Source organism: Copadichromis virginalis, linkage group LG11 (assembly GCF_057382275.1).
Source record: "Copadichromis virginalis isolate Kocher_CV1m ecotype Utaka linkage group LG11, C_Virginalis_male_GT1.1, whole genome shotgun sequence".
Lineage (NCBI taxonomy): Eukaryota > Metazoa > Chordata > Actinopteri > Cichliformes > Cichlidae > Copadichromis > Copadichromis virginalis.
The window spans coordinates 38,754,367-38,780,582 of record NC_140628.1 but is presented as its reverse complement, the minus strand read 5'-3'; the positions used below and the strand labels follow the sequence as shown (position 1 = coordinate 38,780,582).

General features: G+C 44.3%; 1 protein-coding gene and 1 long non-coding RNA gene across 3 annotated transcripts; one reads left to right on the top strand and one right to left on the bottom strand.

Annotated features, from left to right (window-relative positions):
- On the bottom strand, window positions 1–23,207 carry LOC146699462 (beta-1,4-galactosyltransferase 3). Its single transcript, XM_085472398.1, has 7 exons — window positions 23,142–23,207; window positions 11,750–12,985; window positions 8,159–8,394; window positions 7,008–7,195; window positions 5,386–5,508; window positions 4,935–5,039; window positions 1–2,888 (listed from the first exon to the last, which is right to left on the bottom strand). The coding sequence occupies exons 2-7, from the start codon at window positions 12,021–12,023 to the stop codon at window positions 2,675–2,677; spliced, it is 1,140 nt and encodes a 379-aa protein (XP_085328524.1). The 5' UTR covers window positions 12,024–12,985; window positions 23,142–23,207; the 3' UTR covers window positions 1–2,674.
- Window positions 22,283–25,871, top strand: LOC146699461 (uncharacterized). 2 transcript variants are annotated; one of them, XR_014922835.1, is made up of 4 exons: window positions 22,283–22,350; window positions 23,165–25,202; window positions 25,303–25,556; window positions 25,637–25,871. It is a non-coding gene; the product is annotated as an uncharacterized LOC146699461 (long non-coding RNA). The 2 variants fall into 2 exon arrangements; XR_014922834.1 differs by lacking the exon at window positions 22,283–22,350 and adding an exon at window positions 22,359–23,036.
- The last annotated feature ends 345 nt before the right edge of the window (window positions 25,872–26,216 follow it).

The window sequence follows — 26,216 nt, the reverse complement described above, 5'->3', positions numbered from 1 at the left end:
TCTTCTTGAGTAATCATTTATTAATGAATTTAAGGCCACTCTGGACTGTGCAGAATTCATAAGGGGTGCAGAAATAACTCAATTACATCATCCTGGGTAACTTCACTCTGCGGCTACGGATTTCTATTTTCACATCAGAACGGAGTCAAACCAAAGAAAACGTTTAAGCAGCTTAAAGAATCAAACATATTCACAGGTAGAGGCGGCTTGATACGCTGAAGTAAATGCTCAAAATACAAGTTTCCAGTTCACAACACAGCATGCTTCATATGTTTGAAGTGAGCACTGATATGTATTCAGCACTAAGTTGTTCTTGGCCATGCATGCCAACTCCCAGTACAGATATATAGACGATATTATATGAGTGTGTAAGGCCAAAGGTTGAATATGATTTCAGAGTAAAGTCATAGTCTTCACACAGGACAGGACAAAACGAAGGTCTTTACAGAGCAAAAAAAACAAAAAACGTCAAAAATGATCCCCGTCCACAAACTGTATATAAAAGATGGCTGTAGCATCGTGCCTTAAACCTGCAATCTTTTCTAACGACCAGCAGGTGGCCCCAAAAACAGGACTGCACTAACATGTAGAGCCAGTCGAGGGGACTGACTGCTTCCTGTTCATCGCATCGTACATAATGGACTGTATATAAATGATGGACGGAGCCACTGTGACATCACATCAATCCTTCCCATCAAAATTTTTTTTACTTTAATAAATGTACATGCTGGTTCTGCGACTCCTCAGAGGCCCGCTCATTCTGGACCGCCACATGAAACAGGAAGTCCACACATCTGCCATCTTTTACATACAGTCTCTGTCTGATACCTGAAAACTACTGTGTGGTCTGTAGTGTTTCTGCACCGACAGTGTTACACAAATATTTGGACTATACTTTATTATTTCACAGCTTTTCACACCGTCAGCATCCTCTTTGGTTTTGCAGCCAGCCTCACTGGTGACGATGCCCCCCCCCCCACACACACAGATCTGTCAGTGGAAGAAACTGAGGCATATGTAGGATACAATGAGGACTAACAAAATAAAGGCATAATTTAACAAGAAAATAAATACTTTCTTGTTAAACACTACATTTGAGCCATTTCTGTGTTGGTGCACAGTTTGTTAAAAAAAATAATATTCAACACCTGCATGCATTATTCATACTTACATTAGTGTTTTTTCAATTCTGTCTGTTTGGCAAGTTAACCAGTTATAATCAAGACTGAGCTAATGTCTGTCCGCCTCATGTCGTCTACATAATCTGTATTACATAAAAATTGAATGTTTACATTTTCAAACCACATTATTTATTTATTTAGTTTAAATTACAAAAGTAAATGCATGTCCTCCCCCCCACACACACAAACTTTGCCCTCCATACTCACCTCATAAACACTATTTGGGTGGGTGGCTGCTGATCTCTGTGGTTAATAGGTAAAGCAGGTGCCAGTTTCCTCAAATAATTTGTACCAAAATGATTCGCTGTCATTTCCTGCAAGGCCATCATTCAGTGTTCTTGTTTCAGTAATTAAAATAGTTTAAAGGCACCTTAAAGTTACAAAATGTAACTACAACTTTGACCACTGGGGGCAGTGTTTCACCACCAACTTCTTGCATTTCTATTCAGCTCCATCAACAAGTTCTTATTTAAGGTGACTCGTAATGTAACTGGCATTACACTAAAGTGTGTCGTCATCTCTTGAAACCTCTTCCAAAGGATTTTAACAATTATTAAAAACACCAGGATTTACATAAAGTACCCCAAATATTGCCCAATGTCATTGGCCTTAAATATTGATTACAGTTTTCTTCTAATGTTTGATTAGCTTAATGAATGTGACCATTGAATTTCATCGTTCCATTTAATTTCCCAGATTTGTGCAGATTGAGGATAATTAGTGTCACATCCAAATTCACTGCATATAAAGCATCAGAGAAAAGAAAAAAAGACTCCATTTTGATGCAAAGCTTAACCCCACTGAACTCAGACAGAAGAGATGAATTCAATCAGAAGACGTCAGACATACTGAAGTTTAAGGAGATGGTGTAAAAGGCTGAAAAAAGAGGAGCCGTAACTTCATCTACACCATGAAATCACTCCCGCTGTACTTCCACAAGCTCATCTATAATCTTAAAAGATACGTTTGTCTTTGTAAAACAAAGGTGTTCACAGACAGGTGTGCAGAAGCGAGAACTTTGCCTTGACGGTAACAGAAGCACAGAAAACCCCTTCGGTGCTTTGAGACGAGAGGCTGACACAGTGCGACTGCTGCTCCTTCAAATCCACCATCCTCGGTAGAGTAAGGTACGAGTGAAAAGACGAGACAAAAAAATAGATTCTAAGGCCTCACACGGTTAAACCAGCGACCACAGCGCTGCAGATATATAAACTCATAGAGTCCAACTGTTAGCCCCGCCCCCCTCTCTCGGCTGCGGCTCCCTCAGAAGAATAAATTAGAGCAGGACCGGAGGAAGCGGCACATCACTTAGAAGAGTTGATCCATCTTTAACAGATTTAGGTGTTTCATCATCCAGCACGCCCGACGACGTGAAGGCGGAGCGACACTCGGGCGACAAAACTTACAGAAGAAAAATCGAGAGGAAAAAAACCCAACACCTTCATACAGCATGTACTGATAGGATTATCCGTCTGAAGTGAGAGTAGCGAGGACTACTTCTCTTTGAGCTTTTCAGCGGCGTCTTTAGCTTCAGCCTTGGGAGCGGGGCCGGGAGTCCGGGGCGGCGGGTGCAGGCCGGCCTCCGTGCCGATGTTCACGGTGATGTTGGTGTACAGGGGCAGATATTCCCGCGAGATGACCTCGTATTCCACCGTGTTCATCCCGTCCGCCCTCCAGGTCTGACGCGTCTTAGCGAGCATGTTGAACCTGACAGACACACGAAGCAGAGCATCTTCACTCTTCCAGGAGAAACAGCACAGCGGCTTGATTACAGCAAAATCATGACCTCGTTGTTTCATTGTTTACAAACAAACAAACACTTTTCCACTTCGAGAGTGCAGTAGACAGTAGACAGGTGTCCATAAGCAAACATGTGAACAGACTGTAATCTGGCTTAAATAAAAACAGCCTGTGGCCTCACTTGTAATTTACTCAGGACCAGGTTTCCTCTAAAAGATGTCTGAAGGTTCATCGTGGTCTAAGGAGCCACGAAACTAAAGCGTCTGGACTTCTTTAGGTTTCTTGAAGACATTACACCTCTCTGTCCTAAAGGTCAAAGGTCACTCCGTTGAGGATGTTTGAAACAGGAGTGAAAGAAGCCATCTATGTCCATGGCCATCTTTCAGTCACATGATAGGGTGGGGCTAGGTTTCACAATGAGCTCGCCCAAAACCGCTGCTGACAATGACCTTTTTTCACACAGTCGCTCATGTGATGAGGCACATGACCAATAGTTGGTCAACGACCTTCTTAAGGGTTAAACACCTGAGACGCTCCACCGTTTACTCTCAGAACTGAAGAAGCGTCTCAGATGAGAGTTTAAACATCTTCAAGAAACTTAAAGACGTCCAGATTCTTTTACTTCCGAGCTCCTTAGACGACCTAGAAGATACAGTTTCCAGTTTCCACTGCCCTAAAGCGCCAACGCTGAACAACACCGACTAATTTTAGTTTGCCGATCTGCATCGGTATCAGCATTTATACATGCCAACAAATGAAAATGCAAAGGGAGGCAGGAGAAACACATGTTAGAGGTGATGATGTGGCACCGCTCTGGAAATCCCTGTAGGATGCACGACTGTTTGGAATAACGGGAAAAATGACCAGCTGACCCGAGAAGAGTCGGGAAAGTGTCAAAGTATGGAAATCTTTGCAGGACGCGTGTGTCGGAATGAAGAAGGAAATGTTTTGGAGTGTGGGGTTTTAATATCTTCAAAATCTGCATCATTCAGGCTCCGGACAAAATTTACATAATGAAGCTCGCTAACATCAGATGCGTCGGCTCCGTGTTTACGTCTTTTTTTCGCGATAGATTCTGAAGCTGCAGGTTTCATCTTTCTTCAGTCAAAATTGACTGAAGCAGCAGCCAAAGAAGAGCAAACTACGCTTCACATACACGTCGTCATGAACTCCCTCCGATTTGCTGTTTTGCCTCCACTTCATGCACAGCTCTCTCTCTCTCTCTCTCGCTGTTTACTTCAAGAACTGTTTCCCATTCGCTTGCTTGTTACCCACCAGTCTACAGCTGTTTACAGCGCTGTCGGCCGCTGCGGTTTAAATGACTTTTTCATTTCTGCTGTTCAATACTGAAGAAATTTAAACTGTTTAAATTTATGCAAACTTGCAAAACGCTCAGCTGTGTCTCTAATCAAACCTCTAACTTTGCTCTGCTTCACGTCAGCAGCATCAGGTCATGTTCATGTGTTGATTCGCGGTTTTCTTTTGTTTTTGATCTACTGCTGAATATTTTTAAGGTCATCTGCTATAAAAAAATAAAATCTCCTTCATGTTTTTCTGTTTTATACGGAGCCCTGCAGGGGACATGGGAGAAAAAAAAAATTAAGACGGACTTTTGTGAGATCTCGCAAAAGCCCGTCTTAATTTTTTTCTCCCATGTCCCCTGCGGGGCTCCGTAGTTTTATCCCCAGTTCTTTGACACAAAGGCATCTGCTGTGATGCTCACACCTTTGATCAAGTCTCACAAGTGTCAGCTTTCTTTTTATAGATATAAAAATATGTATATGTACTGATAAATAATAAGAATTATAATATTTCCGACCGAAGCAAAATGTCCTCGATTCAAATCGAATCAATTCTAGAAATCTGTGACGATACGCAGCCCAACTTCCAGCTAGCTGTGACGTAGCGTGTGTCTAACTCTGGTATCCAACTATGGCCAGCGAGTCACGTCTGGTCGTTTCTGTGCTCAGACTTGAGATCTCGTTATCCCAGCGAGCACTCGGGCCGCAGTACCTCTTTGGGTTCACGTCGTTGCCTTTGTCCAGCTTGTGTTTGATCATCTTGTACCGGCCCACCTTCAGTGAAGGACGAGTGATGTACATGCCAGCCAGAGAGACTCTGTGGAGACCAGAAACAAGCGTTAGACCGATCACCCCTCCTGATCACTGAGGACACGCACAGCATTTCCCACATGATTACGGGTTAAATTCAGGGGTGGGGTCACTTTGACTGACATCTAGCCTCGGTCTCCAGTAATGTTTGACTCAGCTGTGTCAGGATCTCTGGACCATGTTTGTGCTCTTGGTGACTGTTGGAGAATTCACCTGATCAATAACAGGTTTCTACTGTTGCCCCGGACAGTTTATGGATGCGAGAGCGCATAAAATGCAATATGACAGAGGCTGCCTCGCTCTTTCATGTGGAGCCTATGAGGAACCCTGAAACCGAACCGCACGATGCTCACCTGACTCCGATGTCGTCGTCCTCGCCGCCCCAGCCCCAGTAATTGTTGGGGAAACCGTTCATTTTAAGGTAGTGCAGGGGCGTCAGAGCGGACACGCCTCCAAAATACATCTTGTATGGAAGCCTGGAGAGGGTTAGGATTAGAAAACAAGACAAATTAAAAGCGGAATAAAGAGCATCAGGGTTTTATTATTAGTTTCTGTACTGTTCAGACAGGTTAGAATATATGGCAGGTGTGTGGAAACTGAACTCTGGCATTTAAATAACAAAACACACACATGCAGCTTCTGCAGAGTCGCCGGGTCCATGCAGCAAACACAGAAGCTAAAGTTTCACTGAGCCAAGTTTATTTCTGTAACTCATTTAAAACTACAGCAGTGCACAAACACTTTCAAGTCAAGGGAAATGTTTTCAAATTAAAGTATAGATAAAATTCAAGTAAAGATAAAAGCAAATCAACAGTAACCACGTGGGGTGGACGAGCTCGAGTAAAACCTGCCCTTCTTTACCTCAGGCCCCCTCCAGTAAGAACTTTAAACAAGCCAACACATCTGTCCAGCAGAGAAACATCTGGGTATTTCTACCCTGCACTGATAGAATATTATTATTTTATTCTTCACTCATTAAGTTATTTTTGCTTTATTCTGCTGATTGGACCGTTTTACCACAGAGATTATATTCAATACATTTCACTTGGACACATGATAGATGCTTTTTTAGTTACAGAGCTCTTTAGCACATTAATTATTACATATAGAAAAACTACATTAACAGTAAGGTTTATTGTACCTTTACTATTCTGCTGCTTTATTTATGTATTATTTGTTTTTTAAATGCAACCTTTTCTACAACTGACATCATGACACATTTTTGTCACATTATATTTTAATTCATTTTATCGAGTTACTCTAATCAACTCATCCTGTTTTTTCAGGACATTTTATCTGAATTTATTTCATTTTAATATCTAAATGTGTTGACTGAGCCAGTGTTACACCCTGGAGCAAAGCAGCACCTTTTCCATCAGCACCTACGTTTGGGTCGCCACAGTTTTCAGGGGTTCCCATTAGGTCACAGCACCGGGTAGAGGTACCTTCTTTTAGTATCTGCTCTCTCGGGGTCCCCAAGCGATCTGAGCAGGTACTAAATGTGATGTCATCAGAATGCTTGTCAGTGATTGGCTGGTCAGCAGTATCACTCGATGAGTCATCATGAAACCGCCATTTTTGAAACCTGGCAACGACGGGAACGGCTACAAAAACAAGGCCGTGAAAAGCCACAGACAGAGCAGCAGGCATATCGTCACCTCGACATCCACTTTTTTGTAGCGTTCGTGCCGCATATTAGTCACGTCGCAGGACGCTCGGACGTGTCGCTACGAGGACAACCATGCATGTTAGGTAGAACCGGATTGTAGTGGCGATCCGAGCAGGTGCTAATGGAAAAGGGGCTACACTGAAGGACAAATGAGGGCTGTCTGAGAAGGCTTGTGGACTTTTTCTATTGGTTGGTTTATTTGAACTAAAGTGAAATATTGCCCACTCACAGGACTGCTTTCATACAGCACTTCATTCTACAGCTTGCACTGAAACCACGACATGTATCGGTCGTTCTCAGACATACTTGTAGCCGAACTTGTCCATGGCGATGGCCGCGTGCTTGGGGTTCGAGTCACAGACGTACGTATTCCGGTCGTCTTCTGGAATGAGGTCCACATCATGGAAGAAGAGACAGTCCCAGTCCTCCTCCTTCATGGCCTCCCGGAAACCGGCGTTCATCAGCTTGGCTCTGTTAAAGGTGTAGTTTCCAGCCTGCAGAAGAAAAACAAAAATGTTTCTTCACGTGACCGTGAAACAAGTTTAAACGGAATATTTGTGTAAATGAAAAATGCACAAAGCCAGACGTTCTCACTCAAAGGAGGACGCACAACAGACTTCAGCAGGTCAAATATTCAGCCACAGAAACGCTGTGATGTTTGTGCTAAACAGGGATTAGTGAGGTACACTTTAAAAGCATTTCAGGGAGTTTGTGTGAAACGAGCAACCAATCAGAAGACTGTTGCATAAAAGGAGGAGGAGCTTGTTTCAGACAGGATGAACCGACGCGCTGCTGGAGAATCCAAGAACAAAGGAGACATAAGCCCCGCCCACTGGGGGTTACGATCTAGCGGGACCAAACGTACATTTTTTGTATTTTATTCATTTACTTTTCCACAGGTAGTCCCACTGAGACCCAGTGTCTCATTCCCAGGAGAGACCTGATGGAGCGACGAATGCAACGATGTCCTGTGACCGCGGGCCACGACTCAGCTGTGTAACATAAACTCTGATAAATAAGACGCCAATGAACTAGAAAGTTTAGCTAGCAGCACATTAAACACACATTTAACAGCACTATCAGAATGTGACTGAATCCAGCTGAGCAAAACTAATAAAAATATCATTTATAAAAGCATTTAATTGAAAATCATCACAGAGTGTGATGGTACGATCCAGCTCAAGAGGCGCAGGAGATAAAGAGCTGAGAGTGAAACATCAGTGAGCTCTAAACAGATTAAACCTCTGAGCTGCTTCAGATTTCTTATCATCCAACATGCACATCCAGTGACCACACACCAGAGGGCGCTCTTTATCAAGCATCAACTAGTGCATCACCTTAGACAATAAAAACCCTCAATACTCCAAATATTATAAATCTAAACATTAACACAAAGACAGTAAAATTAATTTCCAACCGCCTTCTGAATTTTAGTGTAAAATAGAAATAATAGAAACCTGGTGGATGACGTAAATGCCATATTTGAGCTGCTGCCGCTGCAGGAACGGATGCAGGTAGTAGAGCAGGAACTTGAGGTGGTGCTCTCGGTGTCTGTGGGGAATGATGATGGCCGTGCGATGCCTCGCCACACAGTCCGGCGGCCTGTATTGTCCTCCGCGCACCACCAGCGGATTCTTCCTCTCAACCTCGGCCAGACTAAGGCGTGACGGGAAGCTGACGTGGATCGGCCCTCCTGTGGAAAGAAGTTATAAATTACGCCCAAGAATGAATATAGTTACCGGACAGAAAGCAAATGATGTGGTCAGGGTACGAGAGCCGTCCTTTGTGACATCAAGCTTTGAAATGACATTAAGTCAGACGTCAGCTTTAAAAGCACAAAGTCAGCCGTGTTTGTAATGTAGAGATCAGTCTGACAATCCTGCACGCGCTGCTCGTCCAGCCGCCCGCCTGAGGTCAGGGGGACAGAAAAACATATCTATAAAAGGAGAGAAAATTTGTCACTATATTAAAAGTATATATACACACTGCATTAATCAAGGTTAAGCTGACGTTTGTTTTTTTAAAGCCACGTCGCTCCAACGCCTGCTGACTCATCAGATCACGTGAACAGGTGGTGGGTTACAGATGCAGGTGTGCCGCCTACCCAGGTCAGCTTCAGATTTCTGTTTTCAAACTGACTAAATACAAATATCCCCGCCCGAGCCTTTCAGCTGTTCCAGTGGAGGAACCCGAGCCGCTCAAACCTCCAGCAGGTTTCGTTTGTCTTTGTGTTACAGCGACGAACATCTTTGTTTTTTCTTCAAGAGTCTTTTTCTTCCCTCATATCAATTCATGGTCTTCAAGTGGTTTCAAATTACTGAATAAACATGCGGCAGGATTCTGGGTTTAGACGGCGTAGCTGGAACAGAGCTGACAGAAGAGTTCAAGTAGAGCGCAGTGAGCTCAGGGCTCATAGTCAAAGCTTCCTGGTACAAAGAGCAGTTTCCTTTTAACGTCAAATCCTGGCAAACACGGAGCATAAAAGACCTCTTCAGGTGGAAAACTGTCACAAGCTTTATGGTGCCTTCACACGGTGTGACAGAGCTCAGTGGTTTGATGGCAGCCGTATGGTTGGCATCTCTTACATTTATTGTGCACACGTCATTTCCACAGAGCCAAAGACGTGGCCTACACGACTGTCAGCGCACTGAAATGCCCCCACAAAAACATCTGTTTTACAGAAAGGACAAAATCACTGAAATATGACAACCAGAGGAAATGTAAGGCGCGCTCACTTGATGACATCGACTCACATGAAGAGTTGACTGAAACTTTCCCCACAGCAGGTGAAAAAGGGTGGAGAAGGTCATGACCCCTCTGCAGCGTCATGTTTTTATAGATGATTGATGGACATAAACTTAGCACCATAAAAGCAGCGACTGTGTCACACCCTTTAGACACTAAGATCACACAGGCGCTCCTTCCCCAGCCTGTTAGTGATCAAACACAGATCCTTTCCTGTATATCAGACAGACATACGGGAAACATGCAGGAACATTTAAATATTTTTAAAGAGGTCAGAGTGACACGTGAGAACCGTATTTGGCTTTTATCCATAAGGACAATAACAAAAACTGAAACTAAAGTGAACTGGAGGCAATAAAACTGACTTTTGTTACCATCCACACACACTCAGGAAACCTGAGTGCAGATCAGCTGTGGGGTCAGAGTTTGTGTACAGGCTTCATCTGAGAGGCAACTTGAACCAGGTCAATCTCATCTCATCTCCACAGGTATTTTGATTCTAACTGAACTGATTCTGAGAAAGGAACCACACAGAGAGCACGCTGAGAAAAACAAACTATTTTTATATAAAACCTGAAACCAGGTGCGTGATTTCAGGTTCAAAGCTAAAAGGCACTCAGAAGCCAGATGTTACATCACGGATAATAAATCTGATTTCAAAGGGACAGCATTTAAACGTAACATTTGGTTAGGCTCTGAGCCCGTGTCTGGGTCAGGACAAACATGTTTTTTAAGTTTAATGTGAACTGAAATATTTCTCTTACTTAAACCCTCTATCACTCACTGGATTTATCTTCACTTTCCTTCTGCAGTTTCTTTTCTTGAAGATACAGCAGAAGGAACCAGTAGAAACTTCTTGACAATGGTTATTTAGCGTGATGGCGCCGCGCTGACACGTGTTCAGAGGCTGCTCTGAAGAGGCTCGATGTTGGCCTGAGGCAACACTGGTTTGGAATGTAGGAGAGGCGGTTTGTGCCACTTATTGTTGGGTTACGCCAAAAATGTGGTTGGTTGGCTCGTGTTAATGACACACAGCTGAGAGTAAACAAGCTGTTATTCTTTATTTCCACTTCTTAAATGTATTTATTCATTATTTAACATCTTCATTAACATCGTCTTTTAACGAGTCAGTTCTGTCTGAAACAAGCTGTTTTGACTCCGCTCCATTTAATCCAGCTTTCTTCTGATTGGCTGCCTCCTCAAAACAGAAGGTTTGTGCAGCAGGTAGGTTTGGCTTCTGTGCTCGATGACAACCATATCAGGAGCCGAGAGCAGCCAGAGCTGTAGAACAGTGATTAGAGCTTTCAGCTCACAGGTATTACTTGCAAACTCGCATTGACTCAAATGATGTTTAACATGACTGTCAGCCACAGGAACAAACATACTGCTTTTATATAACGGGGGAACGAAAAGCACAAAAGTGCTGCATACATTTCCATTTTCTCTTCAGTTAATATTAAGTCAATACCACCTGTTTTGTTTATCCTCTCTGAGACTGAACGCAGAGCTAAACAAGGAAAAAAAAAAAAAAAAGGTCACGTGACTCAAATATGCAAAAAAAGGAAAAACCCTGCAGTGAGGCTCGTGTGACTGGTCTAGTTTGCCTGTTTATTACAAGAATATTTACACTATATTTGAATAAAGGTGAGACAAAATCAGAAGTTACTAACTTGTGCATATGAGAACACTACAGTAGTGAGGGTGAAACATTTAAGCATAAAAGTGCACTTCAGTCCTCGCTCACACTCAGCTGACTGCCGGCGAGGGCACCTGCACCAAAACATGGCATCTAATCTACAGCTGAACAAGTTCAATTACAGCCACATTTCCATCCATCCTTCTTCCACTTGTCGGGGCCGGGTCGTGGGTGCAGCAGCATAAGCAGAGAAGCCCAGACCTCCCTCTCCCAGCCTGTCTGGAGGAACACCGAGGCAGGGAAAGCCTGGAACAGCTTGCCCAGCGGGCATCCTTGTCAGATGCCTGAACCACCCCAACTGGCTCAACTTCACAAGCCAAAAAACTTTCATGACCTATAACGTTTCATCAATCAGAGCTGAATTTTAGGGACTTCGCCTGCATTACCTTCAGAGGCTACACTGAGCCCTACAAGGACGCAAAGTCCCAAATACTTTATTTAAACAAGAGATTCAAGCTTCAACTTTTAAGGGTTACCTGAAGTATGAATCGCTGTCTTAAACCTTTACGATGGATCCACTTAACTAGTGAACATCTATTTAAGGCTAAACGGAGAAAAGCCTAATCCACCTTTGGATCGACACTGAAGACGTGGCATGAGCACTCACCTATTAGAGGGGACGTTTTGGGACAGTAGGGCGTGTCGTCTCGATGGCCGTGAGCTTTGGGCAGGTGGGAGAGGTTGGCGTATACGTCCCCTCCACTGATCGTGGGTGTGGTGTGGTTGCGGCCTGATACAGCGCCCCCGTCTGGCTTGCGGAAGATGCGTATGAAGTAAGTGACCCTCTTCTGGTATCCCTCTCGGGACAGCAGCGCCATCACCACCAGCTGGATGCCCAGGAACATGATAAGGTAGCGCCATTTGGACTGAATACTGAACATGGTGACGGCTCGGATGGGTCCAGTGGAGACAGGTGGAACTTGCTGCTCGGGCGTAGCAGGTGATGATTGTCAGGGTTAGTGGAGGGTGGCGTCAAGCCTTTTCCTTCCTATATAATCCAGAATATGGCAGCGCACGGCAGATGTCAAGTGAGTGACAATCTGTGAAATATTTAACTTCAGTATGTCAGACGCGAAGATGTCACACAAAAAGGCACTTTTGGTAGGCTGTAAGCACAAAGACCCCCAAACAGAACAAAAGTAGAAAAATATTCCACACTGAGACACAAAAAAAGAAAAGAAAAAAAATCTGGTCCACTTTGTCCTCACTGCATTCCCCGCTGCTGCTCAGCAGGTGGTAGGTATCTCCAGAGCTGACTGTTGGTCCACTTTGTGTTTGGTTTGGGGAGATAATGCCAGCCCCACATTATGGAGTCTCACACCGACTGAGCACCATCCGCTGCCCTGTGAAGTTCACTCGCCTCCAGCCGAACAATCTGCAGCGTCTCCTTCTCTCACCCTTCCTGCCTTTGTGAGCTTTATGCTGCCTTCTGCTGTCCCTCCTGCTCTCTCCTGAGGGAGGCCTCCACAACAGCAACAGCCGCCATGACAAAGGGGAGCATATGCAGCCGTATAGGCGCTATACTTTACAGAGGATTACACGGCTTCCAGCCGCTCACCGCCTGACTGGCTGGAGAGACGGTGGGAGTGGACCGTGACTTGCGTGGGAGGAGTGGTCAGAAGGGTCCTGCATGAGTGAGTGGGTGGGTGGGTGAGTGTTTGTTAGGGGGAGGCTTCAGTACAGAGTGAGGCTGAGAGAAAAAGAAATAGGGGGAGGAGGACGAGGAGGAAGAGGTCGAGCTTTGACTCCCAATGCTATTATTCCATGATGATGCGATCCACCTTAAGCCGCTCACTGGTCACCCTGGATCGACAGGAACTGGACGGGTCACTCCAGCATGGCTCTGGAAGACAGGAGAGGAAACAGGGCGGGTGTTAAAACTGACTGACATCCTTTGGCTGAAACTGTTGAAGTCAGCGATTTCAGCACACAAACAATGAGCTGTTGTTACAGCACAGGCAAACAAATGGATTGTGTTTGTTTACAGAGACCAAACAGCACAGTTGGAAAGCCTGCACTAATCACTCAGTGGGAGATCCCTGCTGCCCACTGTGGGCGGCAGACGGGAAGCCACGCATCACAGCGTCGAGGAAGTTTCCAAAATCTGCAGCCGGAGCAGTGCATCCTTCTGCTCCTGATGAAAGGACCCGATGATGTCGTCCTTCCTGACCCGAGCTCTGCTGCAGCGATGCCGAGCACATCCTCAGTTACAAATCAATTAGCGCTCGTTAAAGCAGCCGCACTCGGAGCACTAATCCTAATCCCAATCCTACTGAACGCTACGTGGCTGGTGGAAACACGGACAGAGAACCTGCGCCCACATCAAACACCGCGACCCAAAATCAAACGATATTTTATCCTGAACATGAACTTGGATTTCACCCTATTTTAACTGAAAAGTAATCAGTTTCTGGACATTTTTTAATGTGTATTTTTGTTTATTGTCATTTAGTGGAAATGCCACCATGTCTATTCTTCTGCTTTTTACATTTTTTATAGAAAAACATTCAGAGGAGGACATATGGTCTGTATTTAAAGAGAAAGATTGACAAGACCTCAAAAATATCTGAAAACTATAGAAATGGTAAAGATTACAGACCCGTGGCAGCAGTGCTACATACAGAAATTATTCCAAGGCAGATCATCGGTACATGAAAATTCTGGTATAACATCACCAAGAAGACTGTATGATAGGATCTTCAGCACTTCAGCATCAAGTACCCACAGGAAAAGGTCACATTATGAACATTTGTTCCTGCTCAGACTCTACAACAGGGCTGGGGAACTCCAGGCCTCGAGGGCCGGGGTCCTGCAGGTTTTAGACATCACCCTTCATCTACACACCTGAATCAAATGATTAGTTCATTACCAGGCCTCTGCAGAACTTCAAGACATGTTGAGGAGGTCATTAAGCCATGTAAATCAGCTGTGATGGATCAAGGACACATCTACAACCTGCAGGACACCGGCCCTGGAGTTCCCCACCCCTGCTCTGCAACAGGAGATAAGAGCCGCTTGCTGTGTGTGTGTGTGTGTGTGTGTGTGTGTGTGTGAGGACGACCCAAAAAAAAGAGCTGTAAAGGTAGGCAAACAAAAAAAGAGACACTGATGTGATCAAAGATATGCTGAGAGAAAAATGAGCCCTTTTTGTTCCTTCATACCATCAAAGCCGTGTTAGTCTTGCTCATTTCGACAACAAAGCGAACGCATTCTGAGCATTTAACACCGAGTGCCTCGGGAACTCCACGCAAACTTTAAAACGACAGACAGGAAATGAAGAAATGCAAAAACAAAACACACTTTGATCAACTTGCAGAAATGTACTGATGCTATCTGACTCCTCGTTCTTTAACAGCTGACTGGGGGATTTTCATGTGAAGGATATTAAATGGGTTTCCTATTTCCCCTCTGAGAGAACATGCGGATCAAACAGAAGAGGAAATCCTCTGCGAAAGACTTTCATCAGAGCTGGGAGCAGATGGGAGGATTGACCCCTGACATGTCGCCCGGCACCTATAACCTCTTGATATGGTTTATGACATGATATGTCAGAGACTGTGGCTAATCCCACAGAACGGAAATTCATCTCAACCACTCTGAGCAGATAAATAAATAACGTAATCTGTTTTGAAGTAATCGCTGACGCTTTCTAAAAGGTTCACATTCACTGGATTATGAGTCTGAAGCTGCTCTTCAACCATGTGACTGGACAGAGGGAATAAAGGTCTGCACATCTCTAAATTTACTCAAGTGCACTGAGTGCATTCAACCCTGGAGCCTTAACGGGCCAAAGGAGCTCTGAATAAACTCCTACTGCTAGTACCTGCCGTCTAATCATGTTAATCTTCTTTTATTGTAGTCGACAGGAGGCTGCTAGGGCGGCGCCTTCAATGATCATGTGATTTCTGAACCAGTTCGACTTGTGATTCCAGCACAGCTATGATCAGTGTTGCCCACAGATTCCATTTGCGCGTGCCACATACCACTACAGCAGCTGAGTTTTCGGCCCATGAAGTTGTTTCCACTATCAATATTTTCATGTTCACCTGCTGAATAATTGTCGACCTGCTTTTATTATAGACGAAGCACATCGTGTACCTGGGAAAACAAACGCACACAGTTTTCTTTAAAGGGTGTTTGACAGACTTCCTCAAACTGCAGGGCGAGGACGTCGGGTGTTGGCCAGTCGTAGCACAGCAGGGTGGAACATTAGTCTGCTGTGTCTGCCAAGCATCACTCAAACTCAATGTATGGGAATCGAGCCTTGAAAAATAATCCAAAATACTCGATTTTCTATTATTTTCCACAAATGATATAATCTATAGGTGGACGGGAGAGACACCTCAACATGTTATCCAACAATGCACACAAATCAATGCTTGAATTCCAGTTTTTAACCAAAGGAGATAAGATGGCTATTAATGTTAATATTATGTGCCAACTTGATCTACTAGACAACTGGAGAAGATCCCTGGAGAATGAATTCATGCGCTCCGTGGCGCTCCCGTCTATTCTCACGTTCTTTATGAAGAGCAGAAATAACAAAGATACTTTAGCGCTCGCGGCTCGTGCTGTACCTGAGCTGGTTCACACAAAGGGAGAACCTGGCAGCGAGCGCCTTTTAAATAAAGCTCAGGCGCCAACTTACACGCATACAAAAGAGGCCCGGAGCTGCATGGATCTTTCTGTGCTGGCTGAGGATGAGGAGTGAACTAAATACAGAGAGGAAGAGCAGCAGTCTGGTGACGTTCTGTGCTTTTGACTTCATCGGCTCTCCTGCACGGATGGTCTTCCTCTCTGCATTTAGAGCCACATCAGAGAGACCCTTTTCTGCTCTGTTTCCCAGCATTACTGTGTTCTTATTTTCCACCCAAGTATACAATCTCTACATTTTCCTTCATTAGCACATGTCAAACATGTGGTACCCACTCGCTGTTTAGTTCAACTCGAGCCGAGCCGGCTGAAGAGTCGCCGATCAACAAGAAACTAGAGATGGCACCAAACCACTTTATGTTCGATACCGATATCATAAATTTGGATATCTGCCGATATCGATGTGAATCTGATACAGTGTGTTTCTAATCAATAAAACTGTTTTTTAAACATCTTCCTGCATTTGGAAAAGTTCATACTCAAGTTTTAACAAAACAAACAAACAAACAAAAAACACTAAAGCTATTGTGTTAAACCTGTATGCAAAAAATACACCATTAAAATATTTCATAGTTCAGCAAAACTGATCAATCTCATAAACGTAAACCTACAGCATCCTCCCTATTCTGGCATTTTAAAGAGCACTTAGCAGAAATATTAAACAACATAACTAACAGGGTTGCAAACTCCCAGCAAAAAAAAAAAAAAAGTGAACCAGTCCCCAATTTTAATTTAATGCATGTGTTAAATGCACAGAAATTATTTTTCAACAATAATTAAATAGATTCAACATCTTCCTTCAACAGAACTGCAGACTGCACAGATGGTACCTTCCCAAAGGAAAAAGTACTCTAGCTTACTAGGGTATATTAGACTTAACAGTCACTATATACAGTAATGGACTTCTATACATTTTACATCAGATGAAGACTTTGGGTGTAAAACTCCGATAATTATTTATTAAAAGCTCGACATTTCAAATGAGAATAAGAAAGAAAAGTATGTCTTTGTGCCCCCTTTTCCCTGTTAATGCCCTATCGGCCCCCCTGGCTAAACTTTGCTAGATGCGCCCCTGCACAGTTACGTCAGCTGCGTAGATATTTAATGGTTTCCCCTCCAATATCCAGTAATTTAGTTCAGTATCGGCGCGATACCGATACGTAATATCGAATCGGTCCATCCCAACAGGAAAGGTTGAATGGAACGACTCTTATATAGCTTTTCTACTCTTCCAGAGAACTCAAAGCACTTTATACAAGATGCCTCATTCACACCCATGTTTAAGTGTTTTCTATCTAGCAATCACATGCATTAGAGAGCGACCTGTGCCACCACAGGCATCTCACTGGATGTTCAAGCCACAGGCCAGGTCATGGTAGATTTATGCAGTTAAAGACAACAGGACTTCTTTCAGGTTCCTGAAGATATTTCGCCTCTGATCAACAAAACTTCTTCAGTTCTAAAAAAACTGATGGGAGCCCCAAACATGTGGGTTCTCCATACAGAGAAGTCCTGAGAGTCGCTGACCCTCCCTGAAATCACAGGTCTTAAAGGATCACACGAGTCAATACTATCTCAGGGTCAAGGGTGAGGGTGTGACACACTGCTCCCACACACCATCATGTGAACTATTAAAGTCAGCAGGGGTTGAATAGCCTGGGACGGGATCCTGGTTTTTGGAAGTGAAGACCCTTCTTTGATGAGAGACTGAACATCTACACACATCAAACAGCAACAGTTTGCTTCACTTCAAGCTCTTCAGACTTGGTTGTATCCTGACATGTAGCTTCCCAGAAACATAACTAAGAGTCACACTGAAATTCTGCAGTGACTAATTGGTTTCTGTAGCACTGTTTCCCGTTTCTGTTCCTGGTCACTCCTCCTTTTGTTGCCTTGCTGAATCAGCTGCTTGTTAGTGTTTTGGCAGCAAACCTACTGAGCGACTCGGGCCCACCAGCATAATGATGTGATGATGATGTATACTTTACTGATCCCTGTGGGGAAATTCCTCTCTGCATTCAACCCACTCACTCTGAAGCAGTGGGCAGCCGCTGGGCGCGCGGGGAACAGTGTGTGCAGACGGTGCCTTGCTCAGGGGTACCTCAGGGTAGCCAAACCCCTGATCTTGGGGCCACCACTCGACCTGCTGAGCTGTCCCTGCCCTAAGTACAAATGTTGGTCACACGTGTTATGTCACCAGCTTCAACTGTATAAATACATTTTACCAGATAAAACCAAGTCCTTCACCCTTTTTCTCCTCACTAATTTATTTTCATCACTTGTATTATATCTAAAGTTCAACTAAGTCCTCTGTGAAAACGATCCTTCAGTATGAGGTTAAATTAACCTTGGATGAAGACTCATCAGTTTCATGAGCATTTCAGCTTCCGTGCTGAGGAAGAGTCTATTCTGTACAACATCCTCATTTGTTTTAAGAAGACCTGTGTAGATTTTAGTCCCTCTTGTTGTGCTGGTTCGCCATTGTTAATATATTCTGCTTTTCCCTGTAAGATGATAAGCTCGGGGCGGGGAATTTCCTGAGTGAATCAAGGCCGGCTAATAGCTGCATGATGATTTCCTAATAATCCATTAAAGCACCGTCGACATTTATAAGACTCATGTTACATTTGTTATGTCACTGTGAGTTCATGTAGGCATGTCTTTATGTCCACAATGCTCGTCCAGTCTCAGGCACCACCGAGTTAAAAACTGACCCAAACCCAAAGTCTTCATTAAACTTCAACCTCCAGCCATCTTTATTTATTTAAACTATTTACAAAAGCAAGCTGCCCAGCTGCTAGGGTCTAAAGATGAAAACTAAACTGCAGCAACTGTCAGGCTAATAGGAACACATTAGCACAGGGAAGATGGAGGATGAGGGTTAAGTTGTTCTCAGTGAAATTTCAGGTTGAAGCTCCCAGATGGGCCGAGACAAACAATCATGGCAGAAAGAAACAGACGTCTGAGATGATCCAACCACAACACGAGGTTAGTCATGAATGTTCCCGTGTGGTTTGGATTACTCACTATAAAAAGTTCTTTTTTAACACGACTCAAACTACAAGGGATCGTTACCAAGCCTCAAAGACAGCCCAGGCCCAGCAACAGGCACGTATTAGACACGTCCTAACTCTATTACTCGTTTCTGCTACAGACCAAATTCAAACGGTGTCGGAAAGAAGGGATGACGAGCTTTACTGGGATATTCGGTGTATCACGGTAGCACCAAGTATCCACGGGGTAGCGTAACATAACCACAGACCTGCCTCTATTTCACCATGTGCACTTCACGTTACTGCAACTCCTCAGCCAGAACTACAAAATCAGTCCAGGCAGCCGTATGATACAGGCTGATAAATGGCTGACGTGGTTAAAAGGAGCAGATAGATGTTATCGACTACTTTTACCGTCAGCTGAAATCTGACTGTTTATGTTTATTTAATTACAGTATGTCAAATTATTAACATTCCTCTCTCTACAACATCGCTCCAGGTGGAAACGCAGCTTTGCATCTATTAATTTCATATGCAAATACATCTTCTCTGACTTTAGTTCTATAATCAAGTAAAGAAAGTTCAGCAACAGCTCCATGTGGTGCAGGCGTGTTTGCACACATGAATGAATGAAGAGGAGCCAAGAGGGTTCTGAACAAAAGTGCTGAAACGAAGAGCAGATGAGAAAATAAAAAGGGACGAGGGGGGAAGAGCGGAGATATATTTAGATCACGTAGCTCACGGTCAGCAGTGTCGTTCAATTCCTAAAGGCACAGCACAGAAGTGAAGAACAGCAGGCACGGAGGGAGGTAAAGAGAACAGCCGTGGTGGTAACCACAGAGGCCGAACACCACAAACACACCTTCCTGTCTTAACTGAGCGAAAACTGATCACAAATTTTCAATGGAAATTAGATGCGGTTTAGTTTGCATGTCGTGGTTATCTGAGCAGGAAATTCTGGCTGCGTCGAGCCCCGCCCCCCAAGTCGTTAAATCTGCTTCGCTGCTCAAAACTGATTGCAACTGCCTTCGAGGCAAAAGTTTTTCTTACTAATTCTTTACTTCAGTTATTCCCAAACGTCTCAGGGGCAGCGTGTGTGCACAATCGATTACATTTAACAAAGCGACCCAGATAAGCTGCAGAAAACGGATGGATGCATAAAGCTATGCACATTTACAGCTTTACACTCTGAATATTTTCAGAGTTACAGGCGTTGTAAATCCACAGATGGGTCAAACCTTCTTAATATTTGTATGTTTGAGGTCTCGTTACTTCTTAAAAACCAGAGACGACTTCTTATCTGGAGCACAATCACGAGCTTTCAAAGTGCAGCCTGTGAGCAGAGCTGAGGTACAAAGTCTGAAATGAAAGTGGGGAAGTATTTCCCCCAGAGATACTTCTTTGGCCACGGTGCTTTTCCACTGTGAGCTACACCTGAAACCCCCCCACTGAAAGAAATACACACAAAAATGGAAACGCCACAGTGAACATACGTTTCCCTTCACTCGGGAATTAAGAACTAAAATTCATTTTCATTTTCTCGTTCAAAGTGAGGTTTTAGGAATTCGAGCCTCAAATGTAGACCACAGAATTTAATTCTTCATAGCCGGCCGTGTGAGACCACTGACTGGGCTCCTATACTGGAACAACATTTAGAGAAACAGCTGGAGCGATTTCACTCATCGTTCAATTCTGTTTAGGCAAGATAAACTGCTTCGTTCAGGTTAGAGTCTCACGTTAGTGCCAGCAAAGACCAGCACTGAGCCAGGCAAGCAAACGGACATCAAGTTTGTTTGAGAAAGCGCCTCGCGGTGTTGCTCAACACCCAAACAGCTCCGTCCTGACCAAAAACAGGCTGAGCGACAGGAGTATTTAACAGTGTTAGTGACCATGGAGAGGTGCAGTCAGATGTGGTTACACAACAGCTGTATTTTTCCCGATGCTGTCACCAAAACAACAGAAAAAGCGACGCATCATTCCTAAAAGCTCTGCACACTTAAACTCTGCATATTCAGGCAGGCCTTTCCTCTCAAGTACCAACCAAGCAGGCCCAGGCGATGAAATAATGTGTAAACATGCCCTGAGAAAAGAGGCGTCTGCATCGCAGCGCGTGCCAGGGACCCTGTCATGGCAACGCCTCCTGAGCCCCGACCATTCATCACAGTGCAGCTGGTACACGTCGCCATGGCTGTTCCTCAGTCCGACTCCACCGAGACATGAGAAGGAGAACAGAGTGGAAAAAAGCCCATCATTCTCCAGCTTTTTCCACCTCCTCTCCTCTCTTTCTGCCTCTGGTGGCTCAAGCTGTTTCCATAGTGAGGCCTTCCTCACCAAACCATTAGGGAAAGTTATTATCTAATGACAATCAAAGCAACCTGCACCAGTTTGTAGATGGGAGCCATGGGGATAAGAAAATCTCCTCAGGGATAGATAACCCACAACACAAAGGCCTCCCAGAAGCAACAACATAACAACACAGCAGCTTTTTCAACATTCAGGATTCAAGGTAGTAAAAATTTATGTTTTGATGTTAAAAGTTAACACCTAAAAAAATAAGAGTTCAAATCAAGCAATACTGAAATGATTCAATGATGCAATTCGTCTGCAGCTAAATCTTTATCGTGATAAATATGGAAACAAAAACGTGTCAAAGGCTTTTTTACACTAACAACAAAAGGCATGCTGTAACGAAAACTAGCTCCATGTAACACTGAAGGCAGATGATGCTGAAGCTGCTCAGCTGTATTGAAACAACAACATCCTGAAAAGCTTGTCTGAGATGCTATCAACAACGCGGTCTGAGCCCAACGCTTCATGCAGGCCAAAAAAAGGAAGCACCACAGAGGGTGCTATTTAAAAGAAAAAGGAAGAAACGGCATGAAAAGAACAGAAACGTTCTTAAAGTGTGGTCAAGTGTCTCCTCTGCAGAAAGAGCTTATACTGAGTCTCAGCCTTCCTAAGCAAATCTGACCCAAGGTTATATTGAAACAGAAAGGATAAGGCCGCATGAAGCGTGTTTTAAAGTCACACATAACAGCTCCAGCACCAACCACACTAATCTGACTTTATAACAGCAGCAACAAAAAAAAGAGATTAAATGAGACCTGGTGCAGAACCAGCAGCCGTTAGTGATTTTAGCCCACGTTTACGGTTCGGTAACAGAACCTAATAGTACAGATTACTTATTTTGTTTCTGCAATTTCATTTTATTTAAAGGTAAGTGTTCAAAAACAGAAAAAACCAACCGACAGATCTTTGCTCACAGCACCCGACCACAGCAGCCTGAAAAACTACAGAAGTGAGAATCAAGATAGAGAAGTGGCTTCGACCAAACAGTTTCCTGAAACACACAAACTCAAGTATTATATCTTCAGGAAAACCTTTTTAAAAAATACCTGCCCTCATGATCTGTATCACTGTTTATCCTGCTTACCTCACACTTCAGTTTATAAAGATATAAATCTGGACTCTGAGCTCTTTAATACCTGTGACAGCATGTTTACTCTGACTGATAAGAGCAGGACGACTTCAGAGACAGACTGAAGCTCTGGTCCTCTCCCCGGTAGGACAAAGAAGAGCAGCCCCTCTGCTGCTCTCTCACCTCCAGTGTGGGCTGGGTTCAGAGGGGGAAGGGGGCCGCCATGCTGGGCCTTTTGTCCCGCTGTGGAGAGCACATATACGAGGACATATGGGCAGGAAGACAGGCTGAGAAACCTGCCTTATAGCAGGGAGGTAGCGGGAAATGGCGAAATTAACGAGTTCTGTCCGCACGTTAAAGTGCTCAGAGAGTAGTTAGCTAATAACGAACCCAGTTTCCTGGTAAATGCAGCTGCCATCGTTAAACTTTTATCGGGGTCGGCTTTTGCTTATAGGATCAACACATCAGCTAAAACGGAAGAAGAAGAAAAACAGACTTCGGGGGGCTTTATAGCAGACACAAAGTTAGTTAGAGCTGGTATTAATCAGCATTAGCTTACGCAATAATGCTAAGAGCTAATATACTGATTTAAACCCCGTGTTTGCCCTTATTCTTGGTAACACTCGGGCTCGCATCGACAGTTTTCCAGCAGGGGTCTGATTACTTTTAAGTGGAGCTAACAACAGTCCCGACTGCCTTTAAACTGGGCTCACTTTTTCCTGGTTTTAAATCATGTAAAAACATCCGAGAAAAGGGCTCCCACCCCAACTCAGAGCCGATCCTCGCCAGCTGTGAACGCCGAGCCGAGCCGCGCTATCCGCGGAGGGGAGGTTGTTAGTTAGTTACTTAGCTGGCTAGCTAACGGGCTAGCATCCCCACACGGAGCTGTTTTGGCTCCATCATAAAAACAACCAAACGTCTTTTTTCAGTCTTACCTGAAGGTGTTTTTATCCCCCAGCAGGTGAAGCGACAGTTAGCGGTCGGTGTCCCTCCAGCTGCCCGTTTCCTGCTCAGTATTTCCGATGTGCGCTGAAGTTGGAGCTGCTGTTTGGTTGCTGGCTCGGAGGCTGAATGAGCAGAGCCGCTGCAGCTCGGCACTTTTCTCCTCCCCTCCGCGGTCACAGCTCAGAGCTCAGCAACACCGACAACCTGCCACGGCCGCTGCTGCTTTACCACAGGAGCTCCAAAAACAGCCACCAAGACCCACGGGGGACTGTTTTATTTTATTTTTTGTTTCTGTGGCTTTGACATAAAAGCTAGCAATGAATATGGAAATCATCCTTGGTTATTTTTTTACATGTTTCTTTATCACTGCTGTCTGTGATGTATTTTAATTACATTCTCCAGCTGTAATCTTTAACCTGTACTTCTATCTGCTGCCCTTTTTAAGGGTCACCCCCCTCCTGTGTCACACTAACCATCTGGATGTCCTCCTTCATCACATCCATGAATCTTCTTTGAGCTTTTCCTTTTTCCTCCTGTGTGGCAGCTTCTTCATCATTCGTTGCCCCTCATTTACATCATCCCTCCTCTGCACATGTGCAAACGTCTCAGTCTTGGCTCTCCACAGACTCTGTCTCCAAACTGCTCAAGCTGAGCTGTCCCTCTGACACGTCCATTTATAATCCTGTTCATCCCGGTCTCTCCCAGTGAAATCCTAACATCTTCAGCTCAGCCTTCCACCTTTTTGTCTCAAAATCATGCGTCACAGCAGGTCTCACTACCATCTTGTAAGTTTGCCCTTTCACTTCTCCTGCTATCCTTCTGTCACAAATGACCTCTGACACTCGTCTCCACCCTGGATGCGCTCTCTCTTGTGCACTGTCCATCACGTTGGATGGTTGAGCACAGTTATAGGTAATTAATATTATGAATGGTACCGAGAAAATGAAGTGTCAGCATAGACCTTCAGTTTTGGGAAACATGGCACATTATATGTATGTTGACTGGGGGTTGGGTTCATTTAATAAAATCCAAGGGGAAGCACAAAAGCCCAGTGTAAGACAAATAAGCATTATTTTGAACTGTGACTCATGCAAAGCTGCTCCAGTAGAGTCCAACATTAAAAATGTGGAGCTGAGAATGAGCAGAACGAGTGCACTTCAACAATGTGTTGTTTTTAAGCCTGCTATGTTAGCCATCGTGCATGAAGTAAAGCTTAGTAAGTACAGTGGAGTAGAGACTAAACATTTCTCTCTGGACTGAGTGAAAGCATAAAGTAGTATAACGTGGAAATACTCCAGTACAAGTACCTCAGGGTTGTACCTGAGTGCTGTCTTTGTGTAAATGTGCTTTATTCCTCCACAGCCAAACCTGAGGGCAGTTTTTAGAAGTCAAGTCTGTTATATTCTTAATAACTCAGTGCCTCTGTTCACTGTTTATGGCTTTATTATTTTTACAGGTTCCTAAAGGAGATTAGTTGTTTTCCCGACCTTTGTACAGACATTTCATCTGAATTACAAATCTATAAATCTTACCCTGAAATCTTACCTGTAATACAATCAGTGGTGGGCTCGACTTTATTTTATACTTTTAGGTTTTGAGGGTGTCCCTGGCAATTACATAATCCAGAATAAGGCCATGAGTTTCGTGAGGTGCATAAATTTCCTGCTAGGCGAGTGGCTAAAGGGTAAATGGCACAGGAAGCATAGCAGGATGTGTGCTGGTAGAGAAAGCTCACTGCAGTAATTTCCATTTAATCTGAATTTGGTTCACAGAAATCAAAGCTGACATTCATTTCGTTGGGAGGCACTGCCGTCAGCTGTCAGCAGGTTTTGAACTGCTGCTCTGTATGATAATCATATTTTGGGTTCAGTAAGGGTGTGTCTATAGACGGGCACACGGAGCCCCCCCAAAAAATGTCAGCTAGGACCCATCCATCTTTAATATACAGTCTGTATACTCATTCCAAAGTCGTCATTTAAAACTGTGATGATCTGGAATTTAAAGATAAACAACTCACTCATCGCCTGCAGCAGGTTACAAACACATTTAAGGTAAGATAACATTTATGCTTTCAGAAGACAAGCGTTTAGATGAATGATCGCTGTGGCTGCCTCTGCACTGAATCACCTTTGTTTACCTGTTTCCGCGAAGATAACAGTTATCGAGATGACAGGCCAGCCACCTCGCTACAGCTTACTTCCTGTCAGCGCCTCAACGGCTCAAAGCAGCATGGATGTTGTGGTGTCAGGCCTGTGGTACAGACTCTTCCCTCGACAGTGCTTTGGGAGAAACCACAGGGTGGATCAAATATTCACCAGGATGTCCTCCTGCCCAGAAATAGCGATCCCGCAGCTCTGTCCCTTTTATTTCGACCAGGTCACCTACATCCTTCCTACCACGCCCCTGTAGGTACCACCACTCTGATGGACAGGCGGTTCTTTAACTTGTGTATTTGATTTCCTAATCATCTTCCTCCCACTTCAAGGGGCAGCGGTAACCTCCAGCTGCAATGCTTCAACTCACGGGCAAACTTAAAAACAGAGACGCAAAGACCGGCAGGGGTGCGCCGAGAAGCTCGGCCCAGCACCGGCATCCATCTGAGTCGACTCTGTCAACTCCAGAAGCCAAAAAGCGGCAGCAGTTTATCCACACGGGACTACATCTATCTCATGTATGGCTCCCGCTGCTGATTAATAAATGTATCTATTTTATCTGGTAAATGTTGCGATTGTACCTGATATTACTTCAGCCATTAAAGAACAGGTAACTTTTGTGTTGTATGATCCCCATCGATGAAGCCAAGTCCCACCCAGAGAGTGAGTATCAGGTCTAAACGGGTGCTTCGGTGCCACAAAGATGAAATGAAAAGGCTGGTGCTGGTCCGGAGTGGTGACAACGCAGCGACTGCTGGATCTGAAAAATGAAGTCAGCATCGAAGCATCTAAAACTGCCGTGGCTCTAAGGTCCACCCTAAAATATGCGAGACTGCGTTTAAATCAATTAAAGTGACTCCCGCTTAATATTCTCCATCGAATAACAAACATTTGTTGCTGCTCTAATGGCTC